This window comes from Psammomys obesus, unplaced genomic scaffold (assembly GCF_907164565.1).
Source record: "Psammomys obesus unplaced genomic scaffold, mPsaObe1.curated_primary_1811, whole genome shotgun sequence".
Lineage (NCBI taxonomy): Eukaryota > Metazoa > Chordata > Mammalia > Rodentia > Muridae > Psammomys > Psammomys obesus.
The window spans coordinates 14,882,247-14,909,939 of NW_026596069.1; the positions used below are offsets into that span (position 1 = coordinate 14,882,247).

Consider the following 27,693-nt stretch of genomic DNA (forward strand, 5'->3'; position numbering starts at 1 on the left):
AAAAAAAAAAAAAAAAAAAAAAAAAAAAAAAAAAAAAAAAAAAAAACTAAAAACAAAAACAAAACCCCCAAACTAATAACCAAACAAACTAACAAAAAACAAGGTGGGTGGCTCATGAGGAACAGTATGTGAGGTTGACCTCTGGCTTCCACGTGTATACATTTTCATGTACACACACAGACAAACACAGAGAAAGGGGGACGGGGAGATAGCCATTTAGAAAGTCAAGCACGGTGGTGCATGTATAGAAATCCAGCACTTAGGGGGCTGAGGCAGGAGAATCGCAAGTTTGAGGTTAACCTGAATTGCACAGCAAAAACTCTATCAGGGCTGGAGAGATGGCCCAGGGGTTAAGCGCATTGGCTGTTCTTTCAACGGTCCTGCGTTCCCAGCAGCCATATGGTGTCTAATAACCATCTATAGTGAGATCTGGTGCCCTCTTCCGGCCTGCTGGGTCACATGCAGGCAAAATACTTAACACCTCTATCTCAAGAAACTGCAAACAGGGAGGGGCTGGCAGTGCAAGTGGGTTGGTAGAGCGCCTCCTTCCTGCTGCACTCCGTGACTCCAGAGTGATCTAACTCCAGAGCTGATCTAACTGGGGTGGCGGGATGTGCGCGGGGGGGGGGGGGGGGGGGGGGGGGGGATAAAGAAATGACAACACGTTGACACACAGAAAAGCTGGGATCGGGTGATCTGGTCTCTTGGCTAGAGAAACCACAGCATCCTGGAAGCACTGTGTTTTTATTACAGAGTTGAGCGAGGAGGAGGAGATGGGCTTATTTTACAGACAGATGAACAAGGATTCAGGGTTATTATCTACAGCTGGACAAAGAAGAGGCCTGGCTAGCTAGTCTTGGTAGGAGCTCTGTAGGGGTGCCGTCTTCAGGCTGTAAAAATTCAGGAACAGAAAGCTCCCACAGACACTTTCCTCACACACTGTCGCCATTCACACTCAAACCAGAGGAAGATGTTGCCACCCCTCCGAGCCTCATCTGAAGAAGGCTTTGCTACCCTCATGGGTCTGAAGTGCTGGGGTTCTTGACATGGCCGTGCACATGTCACTCAGGGTGTCACTAGCACGAAGGAGGTGCTGAGTTCAAGCCTCAACACTGCACAATACTAGGTAGGGAGACACATGTCAGAGATTCGAGCACTGGGAAGGCAGCAGAAGGATCAGACGTTCAGAGCACCTGTGGACCACATTACATGAGGCCTTGTCTCCAAAAATAAAATAATACAGTTTTATTGAAATGGTGGAGAACCTTAACACACCATCCCGATTGTATCCCAATTGACTTTCAAATATTCATGAAGGATACTACCTGAAAAATATAGTTTACGCTGAGTGGTGCAGCTCAGTGGTGGAGTATTTGGTAGTATCTCGGACTTTAATATATAAAATAATAATAATAATAATAATAATAATAATAATAATAAAGTGGAAAAGAAAAACAAAGGAAAAAATCATCTGGGTTAGAGAAATCATCATTCAGTAAAATGCTTGCCATACAATTGTGAGAACCTGATTTTGTTCCTATTATATATACCACATGGGCACTGTGGTGCATGCCTGTGATCCCGGCACTTCGGAGCCAGAGGCAGGCCACTCTCTGTGAGTTCAAGGCCAGCCTTGGTCTACAGAGTGAGTTCCAGGACAGGCAGGGCTACATAGAGAAACCCTGTCTCAAAAACAAAACAAAATATAACAAAAACAATAACAACAACAACGAAAAAGAATGAAAGAAAAAGAAAGGCAGCTGTAGCAGTATGCATCTACAGTCCTGGAGACAGTAAGAACAGGAAGCTGTAAATTTCAGTTTCAATGAGACTCTGTCTCAAACAGCTAAATATAGAGTGAAAAAGGAAAACAGTGACATCAACCTCTGGTCCATATGCACATACACACTAAATGTACACACACACACACACACCAAATGATGACAACAGAAGGAATATAATAGGACCCACTAATACCAGCATTAGGGCAAAAGCTCTGACTCTAGGAAGTCCCAAGGGACAAGGCTCTGTTATCCGGAAATTCAGAAAGAGAGGAAGGGTGGTAAAGGCAAGAAAAGTGCCTCACTGCCAATGTAATCACATTGGGAAGCACAGAGGTTTAACAACCTAAACTCTTTTCCAACAACAATCTTTTTTTCCATTAATTTACTTTACAGCCTGATCGAAGCCCCCTCCCTCCTCTCCTCTCAGTCCCACCCTCACATTCTCCTCTCTTCATTCCCCCTCTCCCTCTCTGAGAAGGGGAGGGTTCCCATGGATACCATCCCAGCCTGGCACAAAAGTTACAGCAAGACTAAGTGCATCCTTTCCCACTGAAGCCAAGCAAGGCAGCCCAGCTAGAGAAAAGGGATCCAAAGGCAGGCAACAGAGTCAGAGACAGCCCCAACTCCACATGATGACCAAGCTGCACATCTGCTACATATGTGTGTCTAGGTTCAGCTTATCATGCTCTTTGGTTGGCCATTCAGTCTCTGTGAGCCCCCACACAACAATCTTAGAGTTATACAGTAAAGAGAAATGAAGGCAACTAGCAGGGTTTCCTACGGTAGCAGTCCAGATGCTGTTGGCCTGGTAGATCATCATTTTGGGCCATTATCTCAGCGATGTGAGCTATGACTGGGATTATGTCTGTGTTCAGGGAGTTGTTTGTATCCTTTATCTTAAGGTGATCATCGGTAGGGCCTGCTGTGTCAGGTATCTAAAGTAGCTACAGGAAAGAAAGGTGAGGGAGAACTCAAGAGGATAAACAGAACAAGATGAAGCCAGAAACAGTGACTATGTCCTACCTCACATCCCAGGTGTCAAGCCGGATTTGCATTTCTATCGTGGAATTGTGAATTCTCAATGAACCCACAAGCAGAGAATACTTTGAACAGTGCTTGTCCTTTGGTATGTGTCAAGTAGTAAATTGCTGCCCCTGCTCCCCTTGGGCTTTTCAAAACAGGGTTTCTCTATGCCACCCCGATGGCCTTGAACTCACAGAGATCCCCCTGCCTCTGCATCCCATATGCTGGGATGAAGGTATTGCTTGAACATGCAAATCATGATCTTCAAGGAAAGGTTAAAAAAAAGTCCAGAGCCACCTTTTGGTCATAGACATTGCCATTGCTTTTGTAATCTTGGTTGTTTTTGCAAACAAGGCTTTATATGCAAGGTCAGGTAAAGTCCAAAGTGAGTGAGGTCAGTCACTTGCTTTCACAGGCTGTCCTATGATTGCATCTTTCAAATAGGATATACAAAGGGAAAGTCCAATGACTGCAGTGTGGAAAAACAACCCATGGAATTCCAACTAAATGACCCTGTTTGGCCTGAACTATCCAAACAACTATGACTACCATGCTTGCTTTTTGCTTTTGTTTCATTTGTTCTATTATGAAAACTGAAGGATCATCCGTTAAAAGGGGCCAGGCTGTAGAGATGACTCATCAGTTATAAGCAAGTCCTGCTCTTCCAGAGGACCCGAGTTTGGTTCCCAGCCCCCACATTGGATGACTCACAACCACTTGTAACTTCAGTTATAGAAGACCCAACACCCTTTTCTGGTCTTGTATACAACTGGTCTCAAGTGGCAGATACACGAAGACATCTGCATATACCCGTAAATAAACATTAAAATATTTCTTAAACACACACACACAAACACAAACACAAGAAGCCAGTAATCCCAAAGTCAAGAGAATCAGAAGTACAAGATAATCCTTGATACAGAGTGAGTTAAGGTCAGCCTAAGATGCGCAAAATTGTCTTAAAGGAATTTTAAAAAGGTGCAAGAAGAGTTAAATCATCCAAACAACTTGTCTAATTTCCTACCCAAGAGCAACAGTTCATGTCAATTTAAAAATAGATAATAGGGAAGTAGTGTTGGTTCTAAAAGAAGAACCTTGGCTCTTACTGTTTAGTGTGGTATATTATAAACTATATTTAAATTTTACATTTCATGGCTAGAGAAAGTGGCTAAGAGCAGTCAACGCTCCTACAGACTACCAGAGTTTAATTCCCAGCATTCATACCTGGCAGTTCACCACAGCCTGTTAGCTCCAGCTCCAGGGAGTCTGACACCCTCTTCTGGCTACCACAGGCATTGCTCTCATGTGCACTTAACAATGCACACACACATATCACATACACTATACCCACCACACACACAAACAACACACATGCACACACAAACATAACCTTAATTAGGGTTCTATTGCTGTGATAAAACACCATAACCAAAAAAGCAAGTTAGAGGAAAGAATTTTATTTAGCTTCAGCTTCCACATCACAGTTCATCATCAAAGGAAATCAGGACGGGAACTCAAGAAGGATAGGAACCTGGAGCCGGGAGCTGATGCAGAGGCTTATTGGTGTACCCAACACAACTTAACCTGCATATATATATATATATATATATATATATATATATATATATATATATATATATATATATATATATATATATATATATATATAAAACCTAGGTCCACCAGCCCAGGGATGGCACCACCTGCCACAGGCTGGGCCCTCCCACATCAATACTGCTGTAGTTAGTGTTCTATTGCTGTGAGGAAAAACCTTGACTGTGGCGGCTCTTGTAACAGAAAGCATTTCGGTGGGGCTGGCTTATAGGTTCAGAGGTTAGTCTATCAGTGGCATGGTGGCACACAGGCAGACATGGTGCTGGAGGAGCTGAAAGTTCTACAGCTGGATCTGCAGGCCGCAGGAATGAAAGAGACACTCAAGCATTTGAAACCCCAAAGTCCTCCCCAGTGATACACTTCTTCCAACAAGGCCACACCTCTTAAACCCTGTCAAATAGCACCACTCTTTAATGACCAAGCATGCAAATACATGAGCCTGTGGAGACTATTCCTATTCAAACCACCACAGTAACTAATAAAGAAAGTGCCCAGCTGTGGAGGCATTTTATTATTTATTATTATAGAGGCATTTTCTTAATTGAGGTTCCCTCTTCTCAGATGACTTTAGCTTGTGTCAAGATGACATAATAAAACCACCAGCACAAACACCATACAAATCACCCATACCCCATACCAACTCACAAATATCCCCCCCACATACACACACACCACACACACACCTCACACACATACCATACAAACAAATGTAAGTCAAATCTAGCAAATGCACAAAATGACTTCTTTTCACAGGTTCGAGTATTCTTTATCCAAAGTTGAAAGATGTACTGTACTGCATTGTTGCAAACATTCACTAGCACAAAACACTCTGCAGCTGGTGAGAAGGCAATAAAACGATGAATTTTTAAAACCCATTTCCATAAATTAGTTACATTACTTTGCAAATTCAAAATTTCAAGATGCATTTTCTTTTTCTAAATTGCCCACAGTACTCAAGGTTTCTGAAGCCAAGGCAGCTGTTTCAGGGAAGAGAAGAGGTAGAAATGCCAAGGGATTTCCCTTTCTCTCTCACTGCCTGAATACTTCAGGGCATCCATCTGGCTGTATCCGTAACCAAAATAATAGCTCTTCACCAGTCCGGATGGCTCTCTTAGCAAAGATGCTTATCCCGTGATCACCGTTGACCATCATAACTTTTGTTTAGCAGTTTGGATTCACTGGATGATGAGCAAAATGAATTTTGTCGTCCAGGGTAAAGGTTTTGATCATTTTTTCATTTATTTTTCTGCAACGTGCAGCCCACTACGAGTGTTTCCTTTTGTTCTTTCTTGGAGGAGTGTCCACAATTTCAGTGGGAACACGTGCTATTATACTGGACTCTGACTCTAAATGCGTACTCCTGTCTAAATGTTTTGGTCCAATTTAGCCTAACAACGGCACAAAACTTATCACAGTAAGTACCGACGAGGACTCTAAACACTGAGACTTCAGCCCCACTCCACTCTATATTCTCAGGAGGGTCGACGTTTCTCTTCATTGTTGGTGTTTGACATAAGTATTTGTTTCAGAGGAGTTGGAAGTCTCATCTTTTTTCTGCTCTTCTTTACCGTTATTCTCTCCCCCAGTTTCCGTCCTCCCTGTGTGTCACTGTATCTTTTGACTCCAGCGTGCTGATGGTGGGGGTGCTGGGTCTGCTACGACTGTTTGGAAGGCGTCCTCCTCTGCAGCGTCCTGGGTGTTTGGGTGGTGTCTTTACCCGTTCAGCAGTGAGGCAGCAGCAAACTCCTTACTCCCTCCTCGTGTTGGTAATACTGTGGTTCACGAGGCTTGTGGTCCAGAGCTGCTGTGTTCTTCTGATTATATGTGTTGGGTGTTAAATGGAAGGGCTCCCCTTCCATAGGAAGCTGTCTCACTTAAAGCATCACCGACAGAAAAATGTATGAGAGGAATGCAAGCTCTGCTCTCTCTGGACAGACTTAGCATTTGGCCCACTTATGTTTGGAGTGCACTCAGGAGGCAGAGCGCCCCGAGCTGCTGCTTGTGAATTATTTATGTTTTTTCTTTCAGGTTTTCTGCGGTGCCCGTATTAGCAAACATTGAGAAAATAGCTTCAAACTTTTTTTTTTTTTTGGGGGGGGGGGGGCTTTTTTTTTTTTTTTTTCTAAGTTTTTTTTATTTTGTTCTATTTTTTTTTTTTTTTGGGGGGGGGGGGGCTTTCTTTTTTTTTTCAGACAGGGTTTCTCTGTATAGCTCTGGCTGTCCTGGGACTCACTGTATAGACCAGGCTGGCCTCGAACTCATAAAGATCTATCTGCGCCTCTGCCTCGGCCTCCCAAGTTCTGCAAGCTTCATACATTTCATCAGCAGGAAGTTTCCGAGGTGGACAACTGTCTTCCCCTCATCGTCCTGTCTATCCTGCAGGGTTGTCTGTTTTTATTCTCTTTCATCAGAATCATCTCCATCATCATTTTGACCAAGAGCATTTAGCAGCTCCACAAAAATTTCACCATTTATAAATCTACATTTTCTGTTTCTGCGTACTTTTTCATCATATATATATATGATATATATATCATATATATATATGATATATATATAGTATATATATATATATTTACTAGTTATTCGGTGAAAGTGCCACCCAGTCAAGAACTTCATCCCTCATACAAAGAATGTTATGTAAAGCAGTTTCATCTTCCACCATAAAATTCTGCTGTAAGGGAGACCAAGAAATTCTGCTGTAAGGGAGACCAAGAACACGTTATGGGCACTGATGTAACTGCATACAGGATTCAGGGTTTTGTTTATTGTTTTTGTTGTTGTTGTTTTGTTTTGTTTTTTCAGCTCATCCACACATGGTTGATTTCTTTTTTTTTTTAATGATTATTTCCTTATTTAATTTACAGCCTGATCCCACCCCTCTCTCCTCCCAGTCCCACCCTCACAACACCTTTTCATCCATTTCCCCTCCTCCTTCTCAAAGAAGGGGAGGCCCCTAAGGGGTCCCAGCCTACACTGGCACCTCAAGTCGCAGCAGGACTAAGTGCATCCTCTCTCACTGAGGCCTGGCAAGGCAGCCCAGCTAGGGGAAAGGGATCCAGATACAGGCAACAGAGTCAGAGGCAGCTCCTATTCACATTGTTAGAGGACCTATATGTTCACTAAGCTGCACATCTTCTACATATGTGTAGGATATCTAGGTCCAGCCCATGCTTGTTCTTTGGTTGGTAGTCCAGTCTCTGTGTGCCCCCTACGGGCCTAGGTTAGTCAACTCTGTAGGTCTTGTGGTGTCCTTGACCCCTTCAGCTCCCTCTATTCTTCCTCCCATCCTTCCACAAGACTCCTAACCTCAGCTTATTGTTTGGTTGTGGGTGTCTGCATCTGTTTCTATCAACTGCTGTATGAAGCCTCTCAGAAGACAGTTATACTAGGCTCGTGTGCGCAAACAAAGTGCAGTATCATTAATAGCGACAGAGGTAAGCAATCCTGCATAGGGTAGGTCTTAAGTTGGGCCAGTCATTGATTTGCCATTACCAGAATCTCTGCTCCATGCCTATACTTTTTGGAGGCGAGACAAATTTTAGGATGAAGGTTCTATGGGTGGGTTGGTGTCCACTTCCCTTTACTGAAGTCCCCCCTAGCTATAGGAGGTGATGACTTAAGGCTCCTCTGCTAGGAGTCTCAGCAAAGGTCACCCCCATAGACTCCCAGGAGTCTCCCCAAATTCAGGGTCTTTAACAGGAAGAGTTGTGCTGGAAAATCCAAGTCACTGTACAAGAAGTCATGATGTGTGCGGGCTGAGTCCTTCGCTGCCTCCATTCTTGGTTTAAGGTTTCCATTTTTTCCAAAATTTTCTGATGATTGGAAGTAAACATAGTCTTTATTTCATCAGCCTTTCTGAGCCTCTTGAGCTGTCCCACTCTCATGTACTGTGACTTTACATGCTTTTGCCAGCAAATTGGTCCCTTTTCAGATTTCTTCCCAGTCTGGTCCACGATCATTCTTCATCTCTGCACCTCTCCCTGACCCAACAACCACTGCCTGGACTTCATTGCCTTCAATGTACCACTGGGTGTTCAACATGACCCAACTGAGTACAAAACACAGCAGCCTTCATAAAATTATTTTTAAAAATATTTTACACATTGCTAAACCAACCCATTGGTATAGATAAAAGAAAGAGAAAAATCGGATTCCCAGTAAACATGCCAGCTAGCAGACAATGTAGACATTTTCAGTGTGAAGTGGTAAGAGTGACTGCTGAGGATGTGCATGGCTCATCTCTGTAATGCTAGCACCTGGGAGGTGTAGGCAAGAGGATCTGGAGTTCAAGATCATTCTCAGCTCCACAGTGAGTTCAAGGCTAGCCTGGCATTCATGAGACCCTATCCCCAAACAACAGCAACAACAGCAACAAAGTTATTGTTGACGCCACTCATAAACGAATGTGTCACACCTGATTCCTTCTAGAACCACGGAGGTTCTCCTGCAGCATCTTGTCACGGATCCTGCCTAGTTCAGTCGGCAGTTTTCCTTCTAAGCCTCGGGGAACAGGGCCGATTTGCTCTTGTTTCTTGGCCAGGATTTATCTGGTTCTGAAAGTCTTTGTGAGAGCCTGCAGTAAAAAAAAAAAAAAAAAAAAAAAAAAAAAAAACAGTCAAAGCTGGTGTAGTATTGTACACCTTTAATCCCAGCACTAGGAAGGCAGAGGCAGGTGGATCTCTGTGAGTTTAAGGCCAGCCATCGTTACACAGTGAGACCCTGTCTCCAAAAAGCAACAAAAATAGCTATAGGAAGTAGGCATGGAATCACTTCTGTGATTCCAGCACTTAGGCATAGAGGCTGCAAGATCAGGACTCCAAGCCGGGCCTGGGCTATTTATATGAGGGCCTGTCTCAAACCCTCAAGGCTACAAGAGTGTGTCCCATGGAGCTGAAGTTACAGGCAATTATGAAGGACCTGATATAGGTGCTAGGAACTTAACTCAGGTTCTTTGCAAGCTTTCTCCAACCCCTACATGTAAGTCTTAAGTATATATTATCATCTTAGGCTTTCACAAAACTTTAAGGATTATTACTAAAGATAATTAACAGCCTCAGTAATTTCAGTAAGACCCAGCAGATGACGGCACCTCCTTTACCAATCTTTAAATCTTCATGGAGTTAAACATCTTAACACTGTCTTGCACAGAATATCTTTTTCTCCTGGGATGGAGGGATAATTCAGTGGTTAAAAGTACTTGTTGTTTTGTTCTGTTCTGTTTTGTTTTGAGACAGAGTTTCTCTGTCTAGCCTTGGCTATCTTAGAACTCTGTAGACCAGCCTGGCCTTGAACTCAGAGACTTGCCTGCCTCTGACTCCCGAGTGCTGGGATTAAAGGTGTGTGCCACCATCACCTAGTTATTTGTTGTCCTTATAGAGAACCCAGGTTCAGTTCCTAACACCCATATGATATTTTACGACCATCTGTAACTCCAGTTCCAGGGGATCCAACACCATTTTCTGACCTCCATGGGCACTAGGTACAAACACGGTACACAAACATGCATGAAGCAAGAAACCATTTTTGTTTTGTTTGTTTGTGTGTTTTTCCAAGACAGGATTTCTCTGTGTAGCCTTGGCTGGCCTGGACTCACTTTGTAGACCAGACTGGTCTTGAACTCACAAAGATCCGCCTGCCTCTGCCTCCCCAGTGCTGGGACTACAGGCATGCGCCACTGCACCTGGCTGCAGAAAGAAATTTATAGGCATAAAATTAATTAACTTTTAAAAATGAAAAAAATATTTTTCAGTAGTCTTTTATGGGTATGAGTAGGGGATATACAACTTAATTTGCTGTAACATTGATATTAGTTAAAACTTTCTTTTTGTTTAAGCTTTTTGTTTGCATTTGTTTAACCTGGTGTCCCAAATAGCCAAGTCTGTCCTCAAACTCTTTGTATCTTGTGGTAGTAAAATATTCTGAGAATATCTCATACATTAAAAGACGGGAACTTTTGCTGGACCTCACAGAGTTAATAATACACCTTACAGTCACCTAAATCTTCAGCCCACTGCCTGCCTACTGTGCAGTCAAATTGTTTGTTTAACCTGGATTTAAGAGAAAAATATAACAAATAACAATACTTGCCTTGGATTTCCCATGTAATCAACTTTTACAGCCTTGCCTAGTTACAGCTCATGCACAGCTGTAATAAGTTATGTACTCTTCCATGCCCAACATAGATAATGCATGTGTCATCTGCTGAAAGTGGAAAATACAGAAGTTGAAAGCAACTTAATATCTACCATAAAGCTTGAAAGCACCTATTTATGGATACTGGTTGATAAATAATGATGATTGCTATCTGGGTCAGTTCAGATCAGTTGGAAATAGTGACTTAATTCCTCATAAAACTCTGCTAAAGTGTCCCGTTCCTTCCCCACGTGATGCTTCTATGCTGTTCAACAGAGACAAAGCAAACCCTTTGTTAGGGACAGACACACATAGAACAGATAGAGACAGACAGATACACAGACTGACAGAGAGAGAGATGCAGGCAAGGATTCAGACTCATACACAGATCAACAGTGGTCAAAAGACACAGGCGGCATGATGGAGAGAATTCAAATCTGGACCATCTTTTGGTTAAATGACTCCAAGACAGATTGCTTTTATTTCTTTCCTTCCCTCAACACTGATTCATTATTTGTCACTCAGAGTCAATGACTAATCCTTGATGGTAGTTGAAGGTGACCTGGCCTACCTTGAACTCCTGATCCACCTCTTAAACTTTAGAATTACAGATGTGTGGCACACCTGTAATCCCAGCACTCGGGGAGGCAGAGGCAGACAGATCTCTGTGAATTCAAGACCAGCCTGGTCTACAAAATGACTCCAGGACAGCCAATGCTACACAGAGAAAATGTCTCAAAACAACAACAATAAAAAAAAAAAAAAAACCAAACCCCTTCCCCCAAAAAAGAATTAAAGAATTACAGGTGTTTGTCACCAAAATTAGATAGCTAAAACTTGTTTTGTTTGTTTGTTTTTCAAGGCAGAGTTTCTCTGTGTGTAGCCCTGGCTGCCCTAGAACTCACCATGTAGACAAAGCTGGCCTCAAACCCACAGAAATATGCCTGCCTCTCCCTCTCAAATGTTGGAACTAAACAAGTGCATTACTGGGCCAGGCTAGATAGCTAAACCTACTTGAAAATAATCTGAAAGTGTATTTCTCTTTTATTCTTTCTTTTTGTTTGTTTGTTTGTTTTGTTTTGTTTTGTTTTTCAAATCAGGGTTTCTTTGTATAATAGCCCTCTCTATCCTGGGCTTGCTTTGTAGACCAGACTGGCCTGGAACTCACAGAGCTCCGCCTGCCTCTACCTCCCCAAGTGCTGGGATTACAGGTATGTGCCACTGCGTCTGACTCTCCATTTTTCTTTTATTGACATTTTTGTCTTGTCTTTGCTTGCCAGCAGAGGAGAATTTACACAGGGAACATTAGTGAGGTAGGCTTGAGTCTTGATGAGTAAGCATGGTTCAGAACCATGGAGAGCAGCCCAAGTGGCCCCAAAGTTAGTAAATGAGTTGAGCACACCATGGTTGACTTTGTCGTACGGTTGTGTGTGTTTCTCAACTGAATTTTTATTTGTGTGTGTGCCTATGTGTGTACGTCTCATCTGTTCCTGTCCTCACAGAGACAGAGGAGGTTGTTGGATTCTTTGGAGCTAGGATTGTAGGTGTTTGTGAGCTACCAAATGTGGGTGCTGGGAACTGAACTGTGGTCCCCTGAAAGAGTAGCAAGCATTCTTAATTACTGAATCAGCTCTGGTCTTGCTCTAAATAAGAGTCTGGAGCAGTGCCTGACGCATTCAAAGTTTCTGGAAATATCTGCCTGTGCCTCACTGTCTGGCTTTTGATTGAACAGCAATGCCTTTCCTTACTGAGCCATCTCACTGGCATAAATAATTTTATAAAATTCAAATTATCTTATTAATTATGTCTGTCTGTGTCTGTCTGAGTTATGCCATGTACGTGCAGATGCCCGCATGTCAGAACATAGTCCAAGAATGAAGTCATGTGAGTAGAATGTGATGTAAGAAAACTCCCAGTAAACAAGACAAGAGTCTTGCGACCTGTTTCTTCAAAACATGGAATTGTTCTGAGAGTATGTTTTTGTGCTCCTCCCAGATACAGTAGACAGGAGTGAGTTCACTTCAAATTGTTCATTAAAACTGATTACTGATATTTGTTTATATGCCTCTATGGAAGAACATATTTTTGCTATGTGTGGTTTGTCCTTGTGATTGTATACAGGTTGAACTCATGAGAACTTCACTCATGTGACCTTTCTTAACCCTCAGAGTATAAATTCCCTAATGCTCTGAGTAAAGTTGGCTATTGCATGAGACTTTAATCCGTGTCATATATCAGCTCCACTCTCCCAGGTCCCATTGCCTCCAGATCATAGGCCAGAAGAGGGCTTTGGACCCCTTAAGGCTGCTGGCTCAGTAGGATTGGTTCTCAGAACCAAACTCTGGATCCCTGGATGAGCATGAAGCAACCCTTGAGCCATACCTCAAGCTCTACAAATCCAACTCTTTAAAAAAGACTCTTATTTTATGTCAATGAGTATTTATGCATGAGTATATGCCTGCATGCACTCTGTGAACTGTCTGTGTTTAGTGCTCATGGAGGCCAGGAGATGGTGTTAGATCTTCTGGATCTGGAGTGACAGGTGGTTGGTTGGGAGTCACCATGTGGATGCTAGGAACTGAACCTGCAAGAACAGACTGTGCTCAACAGCCGAGCCATCTCTGCAGCTCCTCTGTGAAATCTTAACACTTGGAAAGTGGAGGCAGGAGGATCAGGAACTCAAGGACAGACTTGGCTGCATGAGGATCTGTCTAAAAACAACAACAACAAAAGATGTGGTCCAGAGTTGAGATTACAGAGTAGTAGAGGGCTTGGTCTAGTAATAATGTGGCTGTCTGATCTCCGGAACTGCTAAAGAATATGAACCAACATGTAGAGCACAGGTTTGCCATATGTGAGCATACTACATATGCATGTATTCTGTGCATATGTATGTGTACTGGGTTGAATGTGTACTGGATTGATGTGCATATGTATGGGTACTGGATTGAACCCAGAGCTTGGTTCACGCCATTGCAGTCATTCCCATTAAGTTATATGTTCATGCCCTGACACAACTCTCTCTCTTTCTCTCTCTCTCTCTCACACACACACATTAGGGATTAAACCTAGAGTTTTTATATCTTAGGTGAGTGCTTTACCACTGAGGTATGTCCACATCGCATAAATTATATATTTAAATCTTCCTTCTATTTCAAAGTTTTCAAACAGCATATTACAAAATATTCGAGTGTAATTAACCATTTATATGGTAATTTATATTTATTTTTATATTTATGTGTACAGGTGATTTTGCTGCATGTGTGTCTGTGTACCATGTGTGCAGTGCACCCAGAAGGCATTGAATCCCCTGGGACTGGAGTTAAAGATAGCTGTGAATCTCTGTGTAGGTACTAGGACCGGAACCTAGGTCCACTAGGTTAATGCTCTTGACTGCCAAGTCACCTCCCTATCATAAATAAATTTTAATCTACAAATATTTTTAGGGTTTCCTAACTTCCAATGCTTTGAGATAGAGGAATCATGTGATGACTATCTATTTGAGAATTACAAATTTTTACAATTACAAATTAGAATGCTCAACAGCACCATCTGCTGTTGGAAAAAGAGGGAGCAATTGCCGTTTTGCTGCACAGATTTGATCTTCACATTCAAAACGAGTGGAAGTAATTACGGCCGGCTGAACAGTAGAGTTAGGTCTTAACCTTTAAGTGAATACAAAAAAAAAAAAACCTAGCCTCAACTTAAAATATATTTATATGTGTATATGATATGAGAGTGTAAGTGCAGGCATGTGTGTGTCACAGTGCACATACAGAGATCAGAGGACCGTTTGGTGGAGTGGTTCCTTCCTTCCACCATGTGTGTCCTGGGATCAAATTCAGGTCAGCATCCTAAGCCATCTCACTGCCCTCGCTAATCTTCTTTTCAAGAAATAATTTTTAGGAGCTGAGGACATGGCTCAGGAGCTGAGAGAATTTGTTTTGGCAGAGACCAGAGACACTCACTCATACACATAAATCTAAAAATAATATTTAGGGTTTATTTTTATATTACCGTACAGAGGCCAGAAGAGGGCAGTGGCTTTCTTGGAGCTGCAGTTATATGTGGCTGTGAGCTCTCAGACATGCATGATGGGAACCAAACTTAAGTGCACTTAAAAAATATATGTGTAACCTGGGTGTGATGGTACACACCTGAAATCCCAGCACTTGGGGAGGCAGAGGCGGGCAGATCTCTGTGAGTTCAAGGCTGTCTTGGTCTACAAAGTGAGCAAGACAGCCAAGGCTACACAGAAAAACCCAGTATGTGTCTCAAAAACAAAACGAAACAAAACAAAACAATATGTGTGTGTGTAGACTTTTTTCTTTTTTGCCTGGCTGATTGCTTATGTACAAGTCTGTCTGATGCCAGAAGAGAGTTAAGAGGCTAGAGGAGGGTGTCAGGTTCTCTTATACTGGTTCTCTTATACAGCCACTGGTTGTAAGCTGCCATGTGGGTGCTGGAAATCAAGCCAGAAAGAGCAATCTGTGCTCTTAACCACTGAGCCATATCTCCCACCCCACAGCAGTGTTCTTAACTACTAAAGCCATCTTTCTAGCCCAGTGGTTCTCAACATGTGGATTGTGACCCTTCTGGGGGTCAAAGAACCCTTTTAAAAGGGTTGCATATCAGATATCTTGCATTAGGAGTCATAACTGTAGCAGAATTACAGTTATGAAGTAACAGTGAAAATAATGTTGTGTTTGGGGGGTCACAACAACATGAGGAATTGTATGAAAGGGTCACAGCATTAGGAAGGTTGGGAAACCACTGCTCTAGCCCTATCTCCAACTTTCTAAGCATAGATAAATAATGTGAGCATCAGGACACTGGACATTAACATTTCCAGCCTCCTTAGGAGATAGGTGTTGTCTAGAGTTTACTGAGTCCGGTGGGATGTACAAGCATAGAATGATAGTTTTATGATTTGATTTTGTTATTAAAGAAAACATTTTTTATTATATTGCAAAAAAAAAAAAAAAAGGGAGTGGACACATCAGTAACGGAAGAACCAACAGCTTGACTTAATCCCCAACCCTTTCGTTTTGTAGTTCTGGAGATTAAACCCATGGCTTTGCACATGCCAAGCAAGCAGTCTACCACTGGGCTATACCAAAATCCATGTCTTCACTTGAAACCAGTGTCACATACCTATAACCCCAGCAGGTGGAGGCTGGAGGAGCAGGAGTTCAAGGTCCACCTGAACTACCTAGTGACTTTGAAGACTACATTCAATTCACCCACTTTCTATGCATTTAAGTATGTATCTACGTACATGTAAATATATGTATGTATGCCTGGGATGATGCTGGCCGCCAATGCTGACATCCTGAGTCCTATTCCCAAGACCTGTGGTGGATATAAACATGGTTTTGTTTTGGTCCCAGGTGTGGGATGTGGGACTGATTAGATGGTCCACAGCAGCAGCCTATTTGCCTCATGCAAGCTCTGAGAGGAACTCTTTAACAGCTGCAGGTAGTTTAAATCTGAGGACTCTGGAAAGAATAAATGCCAGAGCCCAGAGAGTGTGGGGGCTCTGAGAAAGATCAAGGCTGCTCCTGCCTCCCCCTTGCTGTTCTTGGTTGCTGTTGTGAGACAAGAAGTTGTAGATCTCCTGAAATGAGGATTGGATTGGCCTCAAGGAATCTGACGACCCTAACCAGCAGGAAGCAGCTAAGAGAACTGTGACCCCTCTCCCATTAACCTTTCCCTCTCCTACCAGGTGTTGAGGTGTTGGAAGGGATTGGGGTGAAGTGGGGAGAAAAAGATAAAAGAAAAGCAAATAAAAGTTTTGAAAACTAACACCTGCAAGGACCCACACATAGAAGGAGAGAAAGGTTGTCTTTTGACATCCACATATGTATAATTGCATGTGTGTGTGTGAGCACATAAACAAACACAAATAAATAAACATCTGTAATGAAATTTAAAAGTATATTAGGGTCTGGGATGTAGTTCAGTTGTTAGAATGCTTGCCTAGCATGCATGAAGTTTTGCTTTACATGTCTAGCACCACATGGAGGAATTCTAGCACTGGGAAGGTGGAGGCAAGAGGACCTGAAGTTTAAGGTCATCCTTGGCTATACAGTGAGTTGGAGGCCAGCCCGAGTCTGTCTCAAAAATAAGCAAATAAACAGAATGCTGTTGGTCACAGATTATGAAAAAGCACACCCAGAGATCCTTGGGTTGGAAGTGGCTGTGAAGATTTCTGCATGGCTGCCTTAGGTAAAAGATGAGTCTGTTTTCAGTAGTAAAAGGGATAATTACTACGTAGAGGCATTCTTAAAATCACAGCTATGGAAGAAGGCTATGTGTGGTTATAGAGAAGCCAATGGTTAGTTTGTGGTGTGACTTTCATATTTGGCTGGTGAACATTCCCATCTCTATTTTGAGAGTCATAAATTCTGTCTTCCTTCCTAGAAGAGCAGAGCTATGAACATGACTAATAGCTAATTTCCCCACAACTTGAGTGGCTCAAGGAAAGGCAAATGGTCTGAGTGGGACAAATCGCAAGCATCCTCGGGGAAAAACTGATGCTGGGAATGAATATGTTAAAATGAGAGTGTGGAGTCTGGCCATGTGGGCAAGCCCTACATTGAGGTAAGGGGTTCCAGAGGAATGAAGACAGAAGCAGAGATGCAAGGGGAAGACTCTTGTTGATGAAGCCTGGGGTTGTTGCAGGATATTTGATCCCATTGTGAACCCCAAAACTATGAACTGTAAAACCCTGTTTCTTTAAAGTTTTTTCTTAGATCAAGTACAGAAAGCCATATTGACTATGAAGACTAAATTAAAAAATAACAAAATTATATTAATCATAATTATGATCATAATCATAATTGATACTGAGCTAATTTTAGTTATATTATTTAGCTTTTCATTTAATGCTTCTATTTTTAGGCCATCTGAAGTAGCACTAAATATGGTTTTAAAGTCTTCTATTACAGTAGTTCCCGTCCTTAACTGTCTCCTAGAAGACTTCACAGATGACTTACTGAATCTGATGGCTTCTTTGTCCGAAGCTGGAGTGATCTCTCTGTCTCTAGGGTTGTGCCACTTTTTGGAGCATCAAAATGTTTGAAAGAAGGAAAATCCCAACTGTTCTATTGTACTAATTAAGACTCAGGAGCCAGATGCTAGGATGAAAACCTACTAGCTCAGAAAGGGAGAAAAAATAACCAGCTAGTCTTCCTTCTCAGCTCAGGTCTGGATGGAAAAATCCAAAGGCTCACTAGCTCAGCTGACAGCCCAGGAGCAAGGCCAAAAAAAAAAAAAAAAACCAACCAACCAAACAAAAAAAAAACCCAAAAAAAACCCAACCAAACAAACAATAAAAAACAAAACAAAACAAAAAACAAACAAACCCAAGGCCAATGGCTTGCTAGCTTAGAGCCCAAAAAGCCAGGGAGCTGAGAGCTGAAGCCTAAGCTAAAGCCAGAGCTTGAGTGCTTTCTTCTTCTCCACGCTATCTTAAACATTTCTCAACTTAAAGTCCCTCCTACTCTTTAATCTATGTCAGCTAGTTTCTTGCTCTGCCTCTTGACCTGGGGTTAACTTTATTAAATCCTGTGTACAGAAAGCTCTTGAATTAAAGGTGTGTGCTAGGGCAGGGTGAACCTCCCCATTATCACCAGGTTACAATAAACAGAAAGTTCTTGGAATAAAGGTGTGTGATAGGGCTCAACCACACCAAAGAAACAGGGTTTTACATTTCACAATTTTGGGGTTCACAATGAGATCAAATATCTTACAACATAGGGTTATGCTTGTAGCACACCCTTCTTTTTCCCTGAGCTATCATTCTCCTCTACTCCTTTAAGCTAGTATAATCTTAACTTCTGTTTTACTTTTTTTTTTTTTTAAATCAGTTGGGGATCAAAGCCAGAATCTCATGTATAAGAGACAAGTGTCCTACCACCAAGCAAAATTCCCAGCATGTTTTACATGTATGAGTATGGTTATGAGTGGCTCATAACCACTGAGCCATCTCTCTAGACCCTTATTTTCATTTTTTAAAGACAGGGTCCTATGTACCCTAGGCTTTGTAGAAGTCACCCTGCCTCAGAATCTCAAACACTGGGATCACAGGTGTCAGCCACATGCATGTGTCTTTCACGATATAGACCAAGCTGGCCTTGAACTTGTGCTGATGTTCCTGCTTCTGTCTCGCAGCTGCTGGGATTACACATGTACTTACTGCTACCTAGATACTTTTTGATGTTGTTGTTAAATATGGAGTCGCATGTTTCTAGACTAACCTGAAACTTGCTATGTAGCTGAAGATGACATCTATCTATTTGCCTTCACTTTTCTGGTGCCAGGATGACAGCCATGTCCCACTCTGCCCAGCTTACATTTTTTTTTTCCAACTAGGGTTTCAGCCTGAAAATTCTTGTTGTTTGTTTTTTGAGACAGGGTTTCTCTGTGTAGCCCTGGATGTCTGGGAACTCATTTGTTATTCAGGCTGGCTTGAATCCAGGTAGATTGACCTGCCTCTGCCTCCTGGGCGCTGGGAGTGTGGTGTGTACCACCGTGCCTGGCATTACTTGGTTGGAATTACTGGCATCTGTCACACGCTTTATTTCATTTACATGTACATGTGTGTGTGTGCCTCAGTGTGGGCATGTGCACACAAGGGTACCCTGTACTCGGAGTCAGAAGAGGGCGTTACCCCCCCCTGAAACTGGACTTACTGGCAGTTGTGGGCCACCTGATGTGGGTGCTGGGAATTGAACTCAGGTCCTCTGAAAAAGCAGTAATTGCTTGTAACCACTGGGTCACCTCTCCAGCCCCATTAACTTCTTCTTCTCCTTTTTTTAATTTTTATTTTTGTGCTTTTTGAGACAGGGTTTCTCTCTGTGTAGCCCTGGCTGTCCTGGACTCCACCTGCCTCTGCCTCCCCAGTGCTTGGATTAAAGGAGTGCACCACCACGTCCAGCTAACTTCTGTTTGGACGTTACAAAACTCTTAACTAAAAAGTCTGCTAACACTAGGCATGGTGGCTCACATCTTTAATTCCAGACTCAGGAGGCAAGCAGATCTCTGAGTATGAGGCCAGCTGGGTCTACAAAGCAAGTTCCAGGCCAGCTAAGGATACATCGTCAGACTCTGTATTTAAAAAAGTGTGTTTAGGTGCCCACTGTAATGTTATCTCTTTTAAGTTCAAATAATACTTTGTTTAGTTGAAATCCCAGCACTCAGGGAGGCAGAGGCAGCCTGATCTCTGTGAGTTCAAGGCCAGCCTGGTCTACAAAGCGAGTCCAAGACAACCAAGGCCAAATGGAAAACCTTGTCTTGAATCCCTTCCCCCCAAAACAACAATAAAAACCTTTGCCAATAGCTGAGCAGGATAGGAAGAAAACAGACCCCCTCCTTTTTTTTTTTTTTTTTTCTTCTCTTGAATCAGGGTCTCACTGTATACAGCTCTGACTGTCTGTAGCTTGCTCCATAGACCAGAGTGATCACCTATTCACAGAGATCTACATGCCTCTGCCAATGGCCAGCTCTAGGATGCTGTCTTTGGTCTGGTAAAACTCTCTGTTCCCCATTCTGTCTGTGGCAAGCCTCTGGTATTTCCCTTTTAGCTAAGTAGGTGTGGCTCATGAGATTACGGAGGCTGAGAAATCTGAAATAGGCAAGAATGGCCATCCACACAGTATATAAGTACTCCACCCCCGTGAAGTAAATGCTCTAAAAAGGAAAAGAGGGGCGGAGCCTGTCATGGTGGTGCTAGCCTGTAATTCTAGCACTCGAGAGGCTGAAGCAGGAGTTACAAGGCATCCAGACAGCCAGCACTTCATGTATGAGAGACAAGTGCACGATGCCCTAGCACGCGTCTTAAAAAAAAAAAAAAAAAAAAAAAAGACATTTGAAAATATCCTTTCCCAGAGATCCAGAAAAATGCAGTTTCCTCTTACATTCCGTGCTAACTAAAGCTCCTCAATACCACACTTTCCTCCTCTGTGGCTGAGCACAAGCATGGCAGTCCGCTTCTAAGAGCAAGTCGATGCTCAAAGGATTCACAGTGCGTCCTGGACCCCGCAGAGGGAGCCCCTAGGCACCTGGCCGTCCACACTCCCTCGAGCAGCTGCTGCCTAGCAAGGGAAAGGCGGAAGAACCGGTCAGAAAGTAGCGCGAAGTTGCATCGGTTGCTTACTGCAGGCACATGGGATCTTTGGGAACACCAAGAAGGTCAGGTAGGCCTGAACAGCCATCACCCTGACGGAGCTGCCTGGCCGGGTCTAGAGGACCTGGCCCAGAACAGAGCGCAGGCCACGCCCGGCCACGCCCACCCGCCCCGTGCCCCGCCCCCGTCCAGCCCGGGGAACCCAGTCGTCACAGTATTTCCGGTTCCAATCCTTCCACGGGCTTCTGTCGCCCCCTGTTTCTCAGTCATCTAGCCCCGGCCCCGCCCCTACCGCGTCTTTGACACAGTCACGTGAGGGGCGCTCGCAGGGCCTGCCGGGAGTAGTACTGCCGGCGGGTCAGGGTTCGGTCCAACATGGCGGTTCCTGTCGGACAGTGACCAAGGCTTTGCCGTAGGGAGGACTGAGCGGCGGTGGTAGGAGTCCCCACCTGCCAGGGTGGGATGCAAAGCCTCGGGGAGCGCTGAGCGGAGGCAGGGACGGGCCCAGGCCCTGAAAGCCGAGGCGGCGGCGGCTACGCGCAGTCGGCTGCAGGCTCCGGAGTGGGGCCGCGCCCGGCTGGGCAGGCGGCGGCGGCTGCGGCAAGCTCGGCTCCGAGGCGGGGCGGAGGCCGGGCGCCCGGCTGCGGCCATGGCCCAGTGCGTGCAGTCGGTGCAGGAGCTCATCCCGGACTCCTTCGTTCCCTGCGTGGCCGCGCTGTGCAGCGACGAAGCCGAGCGCCTCACCCGTCTCAACCACCTCAGCTTCGCCGAGCTGCTCAAGCCCTTCTCTCGCCTCACTTCCGAAGGTACGTGGTGTCCTTCCTCGATCCCCGCGCTGAAGCCGAGCCAGGGCTGAGAGAAGGAAGTTGGGAGCGAGTGGAGGACTAGAGGGGCGACGGGCCGGGGTTGCGGCCCGATGAGGGCCGGCTAGCGTCTGTCAAGACCGCGCGCTCCTGACTGCCCGGTTGGACAAACCGGGTCATGAAATCGCAGAGATAAACTTTGAGTGTCGAGACTGCTCTTATCAGCCACCCAACAGGATTTGGCACTTACTGTACGGTTCAGATGGGAAGATGCAGCCTCCAAAACGGAGTGTAAGAGTGACGATCTGTCATGCCCCCCCAACCCCCCATCGAGTATTAAATCTGTCTTTCCAAGTTATCTTGTTCATGACATTCCTCTAGCCTTGAGGGTCACCAAACATCTCTCTGGCTATTGACTCTTTTACTTTCGACCATTAAAACGGGTTCTTAGCTCTACTGTAGTTTGCCCAATCTCAAGGAAGTAGCAAAGACTGCACGAATTAATAAAGGCTAGGACCTTCGATGCGGCTCAGTTAGGAGAGTGTGTCCGCCTAGCATGCTGGAAGCCGCCATCGGTTAGACTCTCAGCACCACATAACCTGTGCGCACCTGCGATCCCAGCCTTTGGAGGTAGAGGCAAGAAGTTGTTTTAAGTCTTTTCTGAGCTATGTAGGTGTTCGAGGCCAGCCAGGGTTACATATGACCCTATCTAAAGAGAAAAAAAAAAAAAAAAGTTAAGAAAAGGAAAGGATAAATTGTAACTAACAATGTAGATGTATCAACTTACCTAGATTTATAGGGCTGGAACAGTTCAAACATTTTGCTTTTTTCATATTGATAGTTAATCATGAGAAATGTATTCATATTTAAGAGTTATTTGCTTTATCCAGCTTTATTTTTTATGTTTGTTAATTTTTAAGATGGGTTTCACTCTAGGCCAGGCTGGTCTGGAACTCACTATATATGTAGCCTGGCAGGCCTCAAACCCCAGGCAATTCTGTTGAAACCTCTTGAGTGTTGAGATTATAGGCTTGAGCCACCATTCTGGGCTCCTTCTCCAGTTTTTGATTTTTTTTTTTTAAATTAGGGAAAAAACTAAATTTTACGTACAGTTTTATTCAAGGAGCCTAGAGAGATGGCCCAGTGATTAAGAGCACATGAAGCTCCTGCAGAGGACCAAAGTTTCATTCCTAGCACCCATGTCAGAATTTCTTGTAACTCTAGCTCTGGGGGGAATCCAAGGCAATCCCCCCCCCCCGACTTACTTTATTTATCTATATCTACCTACCTACCTATTATTTATTTATATATTTATTTTGGTGTTTGGGGACAGGGGTTCTCTTTGAAATAGCCCTGGCTGTCCTGAACTATGTAGACAGGCTGGCCTTGAACTCACAGAGATCTACCTGCCACTGCCTCCTCTGTCCTGGGATCAAGCTGAGCCCCACAGACAGTTTTTTTTTTTTTTAATAATTTTTATTTTTTATGTTAATCACAGGTTATTTACTTTATATCCCAGCTGTTGCTCCCTCCCTCATTCCCTCCCAATCCCACCCTTCCTCCTTCATCTCCTCCCTCCCCCTTTCCAAGTCCACTGATAGGGGAGGTCCTCCTCCCCTTCCATACAGTTCTTTAAAAGTTAAAAATTTTATTTAAGTATACTCCCAAGTGTGGTTTAGCCCTGATCAGTTTGACTTTCTCTGTGCTCTTTCCTACTGCGTTAAGAAAAGGAAACAGGGCTGGAGAGATGGCTCAGTAGTTAAGAGCACTGTCTGCTCTTCCAAACGACTCAGGTTCAGTTCCCAGTACCCACATGGCAGCTCACAACTGCCTGTAACCCCAATTCCAAGAGATTTGACACCTTCACACTGTTACACATAAAATAAAGTTTACTTTATAAAAAAAAATTGCAACAAAAAGAATGCAAAACCTCCATTTATATCTTTTATATTATTAAATACTTATTAAAATAAACCTGCCAAAACTTTAGAAAGACATGGGTTAAATAACTAATATTACTAAAACTAATCCCACCAGGATGGGGAATATTCCCAAATAGGGGGAAAAATGGTTGTTAGTACAAGAGGTACCAAGTTCAATTTTCAGCATCAAAAAGAAAAAAAACATTTTCATTTGCTATTTTTTTCTTTATAAATTTTTATCATACCTACCAAACATTTAACTATATACATGAGGCCTGACATGGTGGCACATGCTTATAATCCTAATATTTAGAACATAGAGGCAGGAAGATCAGGAGTTCAAGGCCAGCCTGGTTCCAGGAGACCTTGCTCTCCAGTATAAATAACTAATTTTAAGCACTTCCAGAAGATTAGATGATCGATGATTCAGATCATAGTACCTTGAGTCACACTGCCTGTTTTCAAACCTTTGTTAGATATAAAACTTCAATTAAGCTACCATTGATGCCCTCAATGCCCTCAATTTTTTTTAATTTGGTATGTTTACACTTAAATATCCTTTCTTGCCAGTAGGTGCATTTTTAAGAACTCTTCTGTGGTGGCGCTGCTGTCACTGGACAGTGCAGTGATGGAGGCGAACTACCTGTCCACTTCTCCTTCCCTTTGCAGCCTAGGAAAGATTAGGAAGGGATATAATGAGGTGGCTGACAGAGAGACGGTAGTTAGGGAAAAGCAACCACTGCTCCTTCAGGAGACGGGGAAGGAATGAGGGTGGGATGGTGTCTTAGTTCCCCTTGTTCTTCTTGTAAAATACTCTGACAAAAGCAGCTTAGGAGAGAAGGGGTTTATTTTAGCTCATGGTTGAAAGTATTGTCTATTATGGCAGAGAAGTGAAGGCAGCAAGAGCCTGAAGCATCTGGTCAGAATCCACAGTCAGGAAACTGATGATTTCAAAGTAGTGCTATCTCTTTCCCAGTGTATAGTCCAGGATCTTTTTAAAGTAGATAGTTCCCTCTGCAGTCATGATGAGGAACCATCACAATCAAGATAGCCCTGCAGTAGCATGCCCAGTTTTCAGTGATTAAGTTTGCAGTTAAGACTGCCATCCAATGATTAGGTCAGAAGGTGTAAATTGTAGTCTAGTGATTAGCAGAGAGCAGCAGGAAAGTTGTTTTCAGGAGTTCAGAATGCAGAGGAGGTGCCTGCAAGAGGGGAAGCTTGAGTTTCAGGAAGGGGCTTTTAGATTTTGTTTCTAGTGGTAAATATGAGGCAGTCTTGAGTTCTTCAGTAAGGCCATTTTGGCAGATCTTTGAGTTTGTAGTATATAAGGTTTCATGTGAGTTGGTATAAAATTTTGAAAACTTGAAGCTCTCATGGTACATGTCTATAATCCTATTACTTTAGAGGCTGAGTCAGGATTGCTTGCTTGATACCAGCTTGAATTACATAGGGAAACACTCAAAAAAGAGGAAAAAGATATAGTTCAAAGGTGATTGAGATATAGACTTCAGTTGCTACATAAAAATTTTCGTAGAGGACTGGAGAGATAGCTTAGAGGTTAAGAGCTCTGTTTGTTCTTCCAGAGGTCCTGAGTTCAATTCCCAGAAACCACATGGTACCTCACAACTATTTCTAATGAGATCATTGTCCCCTTCTGGCCTGTTGACATATATGCAGGCAGAACACTATATAAATAATAAATAAAATTTAAAAAAATATTGGTAGAACATGAAGTTATGAAGGGGCTGGGGGTACATATGGGAGGGGTTGAGGGAGGTGGAGTATTTGAGTATAATCAAATATGAAATATAAATATGAAAAATAATCAAAATATGAAATACTCAAAGAGTTAATAGAAAATACTATATTTAAAAATTTGGTGAGCTCTCTCTGCCTTGGTTTCTCTCCCCTTCTCTGACTTTCTTGGGGTGTCTCACCCACTCCCCTTTTCTCTCTCTTCTACCCTCTCCCACTGTCTTTATCTTTCTTTCTTTCTCTCCCTCTTTTTCACCTCATCTCTGTACAATAAATCTCTTCATACCAGAAACAGCACCAACAATAAGTTGGTGAAAACCAAACTGTCTTTATGTTGGTGGCAATAAATAAAATTTTGAATTTTTTTTCTTTCATGGTGTGTCTGTTTGTATGAAATATAGACTCTTCAAAGCTTTTTTTTTTTAACCCCCTTAGGCAGTAAGTCTTAAGGCTATCACTTTAGGCAGTACAATTTCAGGATCCAAGTTTTAAAACAAGTTAAATTTTATTCATTCATTCATTCATCCATTCACTTATTTACTTATTTTGGTTTTTCAATATTGGGTTTCTCTGTGTAGCTTTGGCTCTCCTGGAAATTTCTTTGTAAGCTTGGCCTCAAACTCAGAGATCCATCTGCCTCTGCCTCCCAAATGCTGGGAATTAAAGACCTGTGCCACCACAACCAGCTCTAAATTGTATTTTGAAGAGATTTACTTATTTTTATTTCATAAGTATGAGTGTTTTTACCAGCACATCTGTCTGTGCACCACATGTGTTCATTGTTGGCAGAGATCAGAAAAGAGTTTGAATCCCCTGAAACTGGAGATACAGATGATTGCTAGCCACCCTGTGAGTGCTGGGAATTGAACCCTGGTCCTCCAGAAGAACAGCCAAAACCTCTCTCTAGTCCAAGTTAAAATTTCTTTATTCAGAAAAAGGAATGTAAACAAATAAACGAGACTAGATTTTATTTGTGGCCTGCAGGTTTGTTTGATTTGTCCTGGCTTCTGAGATCAAACTTGGCTTAGTATACTGTCATGCAGTAGACCTATCTTTAGTTCAGGAGAAAAACACAGTTTAAAAATATAGTGAAAAGAAGGTTGCTAGAAGAATTTTGAGTACTGTATTTGTATAGCCCTTTGAAAATAGAGTTTAGGCTTCATATGCATATATATCAGATGCTGGAGAGGCATTTAAGGTTTCCTGCATGTTTTTTAAAACTAAAAAGACATGTGCTGAATATATTGATAAAGCACAATTAAATGGTTTTGCATATATTCTTGGTGTGTGTTCCAGACCTAACTTGCATTCACTGTTTAAACATTTTGTAATCCTAGTACTTACTCTCTGTGGTGCTGAAAATTGAGCTGGGATGTTATGATGCTAGGGAATGCGTGTTTTTCTGTAGTAAAGAATGCTAGAGCTGTAATACAAAACACACTCTAAAGCATCTTTCGATGTTCTTTGTCTCATACTGGTAAGTCAGGGCTTTTAGTTTGTTTTTTGCATATAATGGCTTCCAGTTTTTATTTATTTAATGGGATTTTAGTGTGTGAGAATGTGTATCTCTGTGTCTATAGGCAGTTTTTTTGTTGTTTGTTTGTTTTTGTCCTTTTTCTTTGGTTCTTTTTTTTGTTTGGTTGTTTTGTCATTTTTAGATTTGTTTTTAAATATTTTGTTTTATTTTATACTTTAAATTACAGTTTTGGAAATGGTTGAAATTGTCCAAATTTATTTAAATGATTAAAATAATAGAATGGAATTCTGGAAGTTCGTCAGTTAAGCCTAGTAAATGTCTTTGAAATGCTACTTGTCTAATTTGTTGTCTTTCTTTGTTTCTTACTTTTTTTTCTCCTCCTTTCTCATTTCGTTTTCCTCATTTTCCTTTTTCTGTCTTCTTTTGTCTTCTTCCTTGATAAGATCTTGTGTAGGTCAGGCTGGCCTTGAACTCCTGATCCTCTTGCCTCCACTTCTTTTTTGTTATAACCATTATAATCCATTTTTAGGTTAAATATCTTTTACTTATAAACTTTCCTTTTTTTTTCCTTTTGATATCCGGGGGTTAAACCTTTCTGAGTGACATACCCCAAACCAAAAGCATTTCATCTTAGCGCTGTTCTTATTGCTGTTCTATGGCTGTGACAAAACACCTGACAAAAACAACTTAGGGAAAAGGGATTATTTTGACTTATTTAGTTTAGGGTACAGTTCATCACAGTGGGAAGGCATGGCAGTAGGAACACAAGGCAGCTAACTGGTCATATCTGCAGTTAGGAAGCAGAGACTGGTACTCATCTTTCTCCTTTTTCTTCATTTCTGAGACCCTAGCTCATGGGATGGTGCCATTCATATTCAGAGTGGGGTTTCCCTCTTTAGTTAATTCAGTCTATCAATTCCCTCAGAGTCAGGCCCAGAAGTTTGTGTCCTAGATGACCTGAGATCCTGTCAAGTTGATTGTCAGTATTGTCAGACTACCACTCATCTGTCTTTCCCTTGTCAACCTGATATCCAAATATATCACTTTAAAA

The 27,693-nt window shown here is 42.6% G+C and overlaps 1 protein-coding gene and 1 pseudogene across 2 annotated transcripts in view; one reads left to right on the forward strand and one right to left on the reverse strand.

Moving 5' to 3' along the window:
- Positions 1–5,582: 5,582 nt before the first annotated feature.
- LOC129690156 (histone-lysine N-methyltransferase EZH2-like) lies at positions 5,583–8,383 on the reverse strand (annotated as a pseudogene).
- Positions 8,384–21,023: 12,640 nt separating this feature from the next.
- Trappc8 (trafficking protein particle complex subunit 8) overlaps positions 21,024–27,693 on the forward strand; it is an 83,400-nt gene continuing 76,730 nt past the window's right edge. For both annotated transcript variants that reach the window (XM_055625499.1, XM_055625500.1), the window contains exon 1: positions 21,024–21,491. In XM_055625499.1, the coding sequence (XP_055481474.1) occupies positions 21,335–21,491 (157 nt within the window). In that variant the 5' untranslated portion in view covers positions 21,024–21,334. The remainder of the gene's footprint in view (positions 21,492–27,693) is intronic.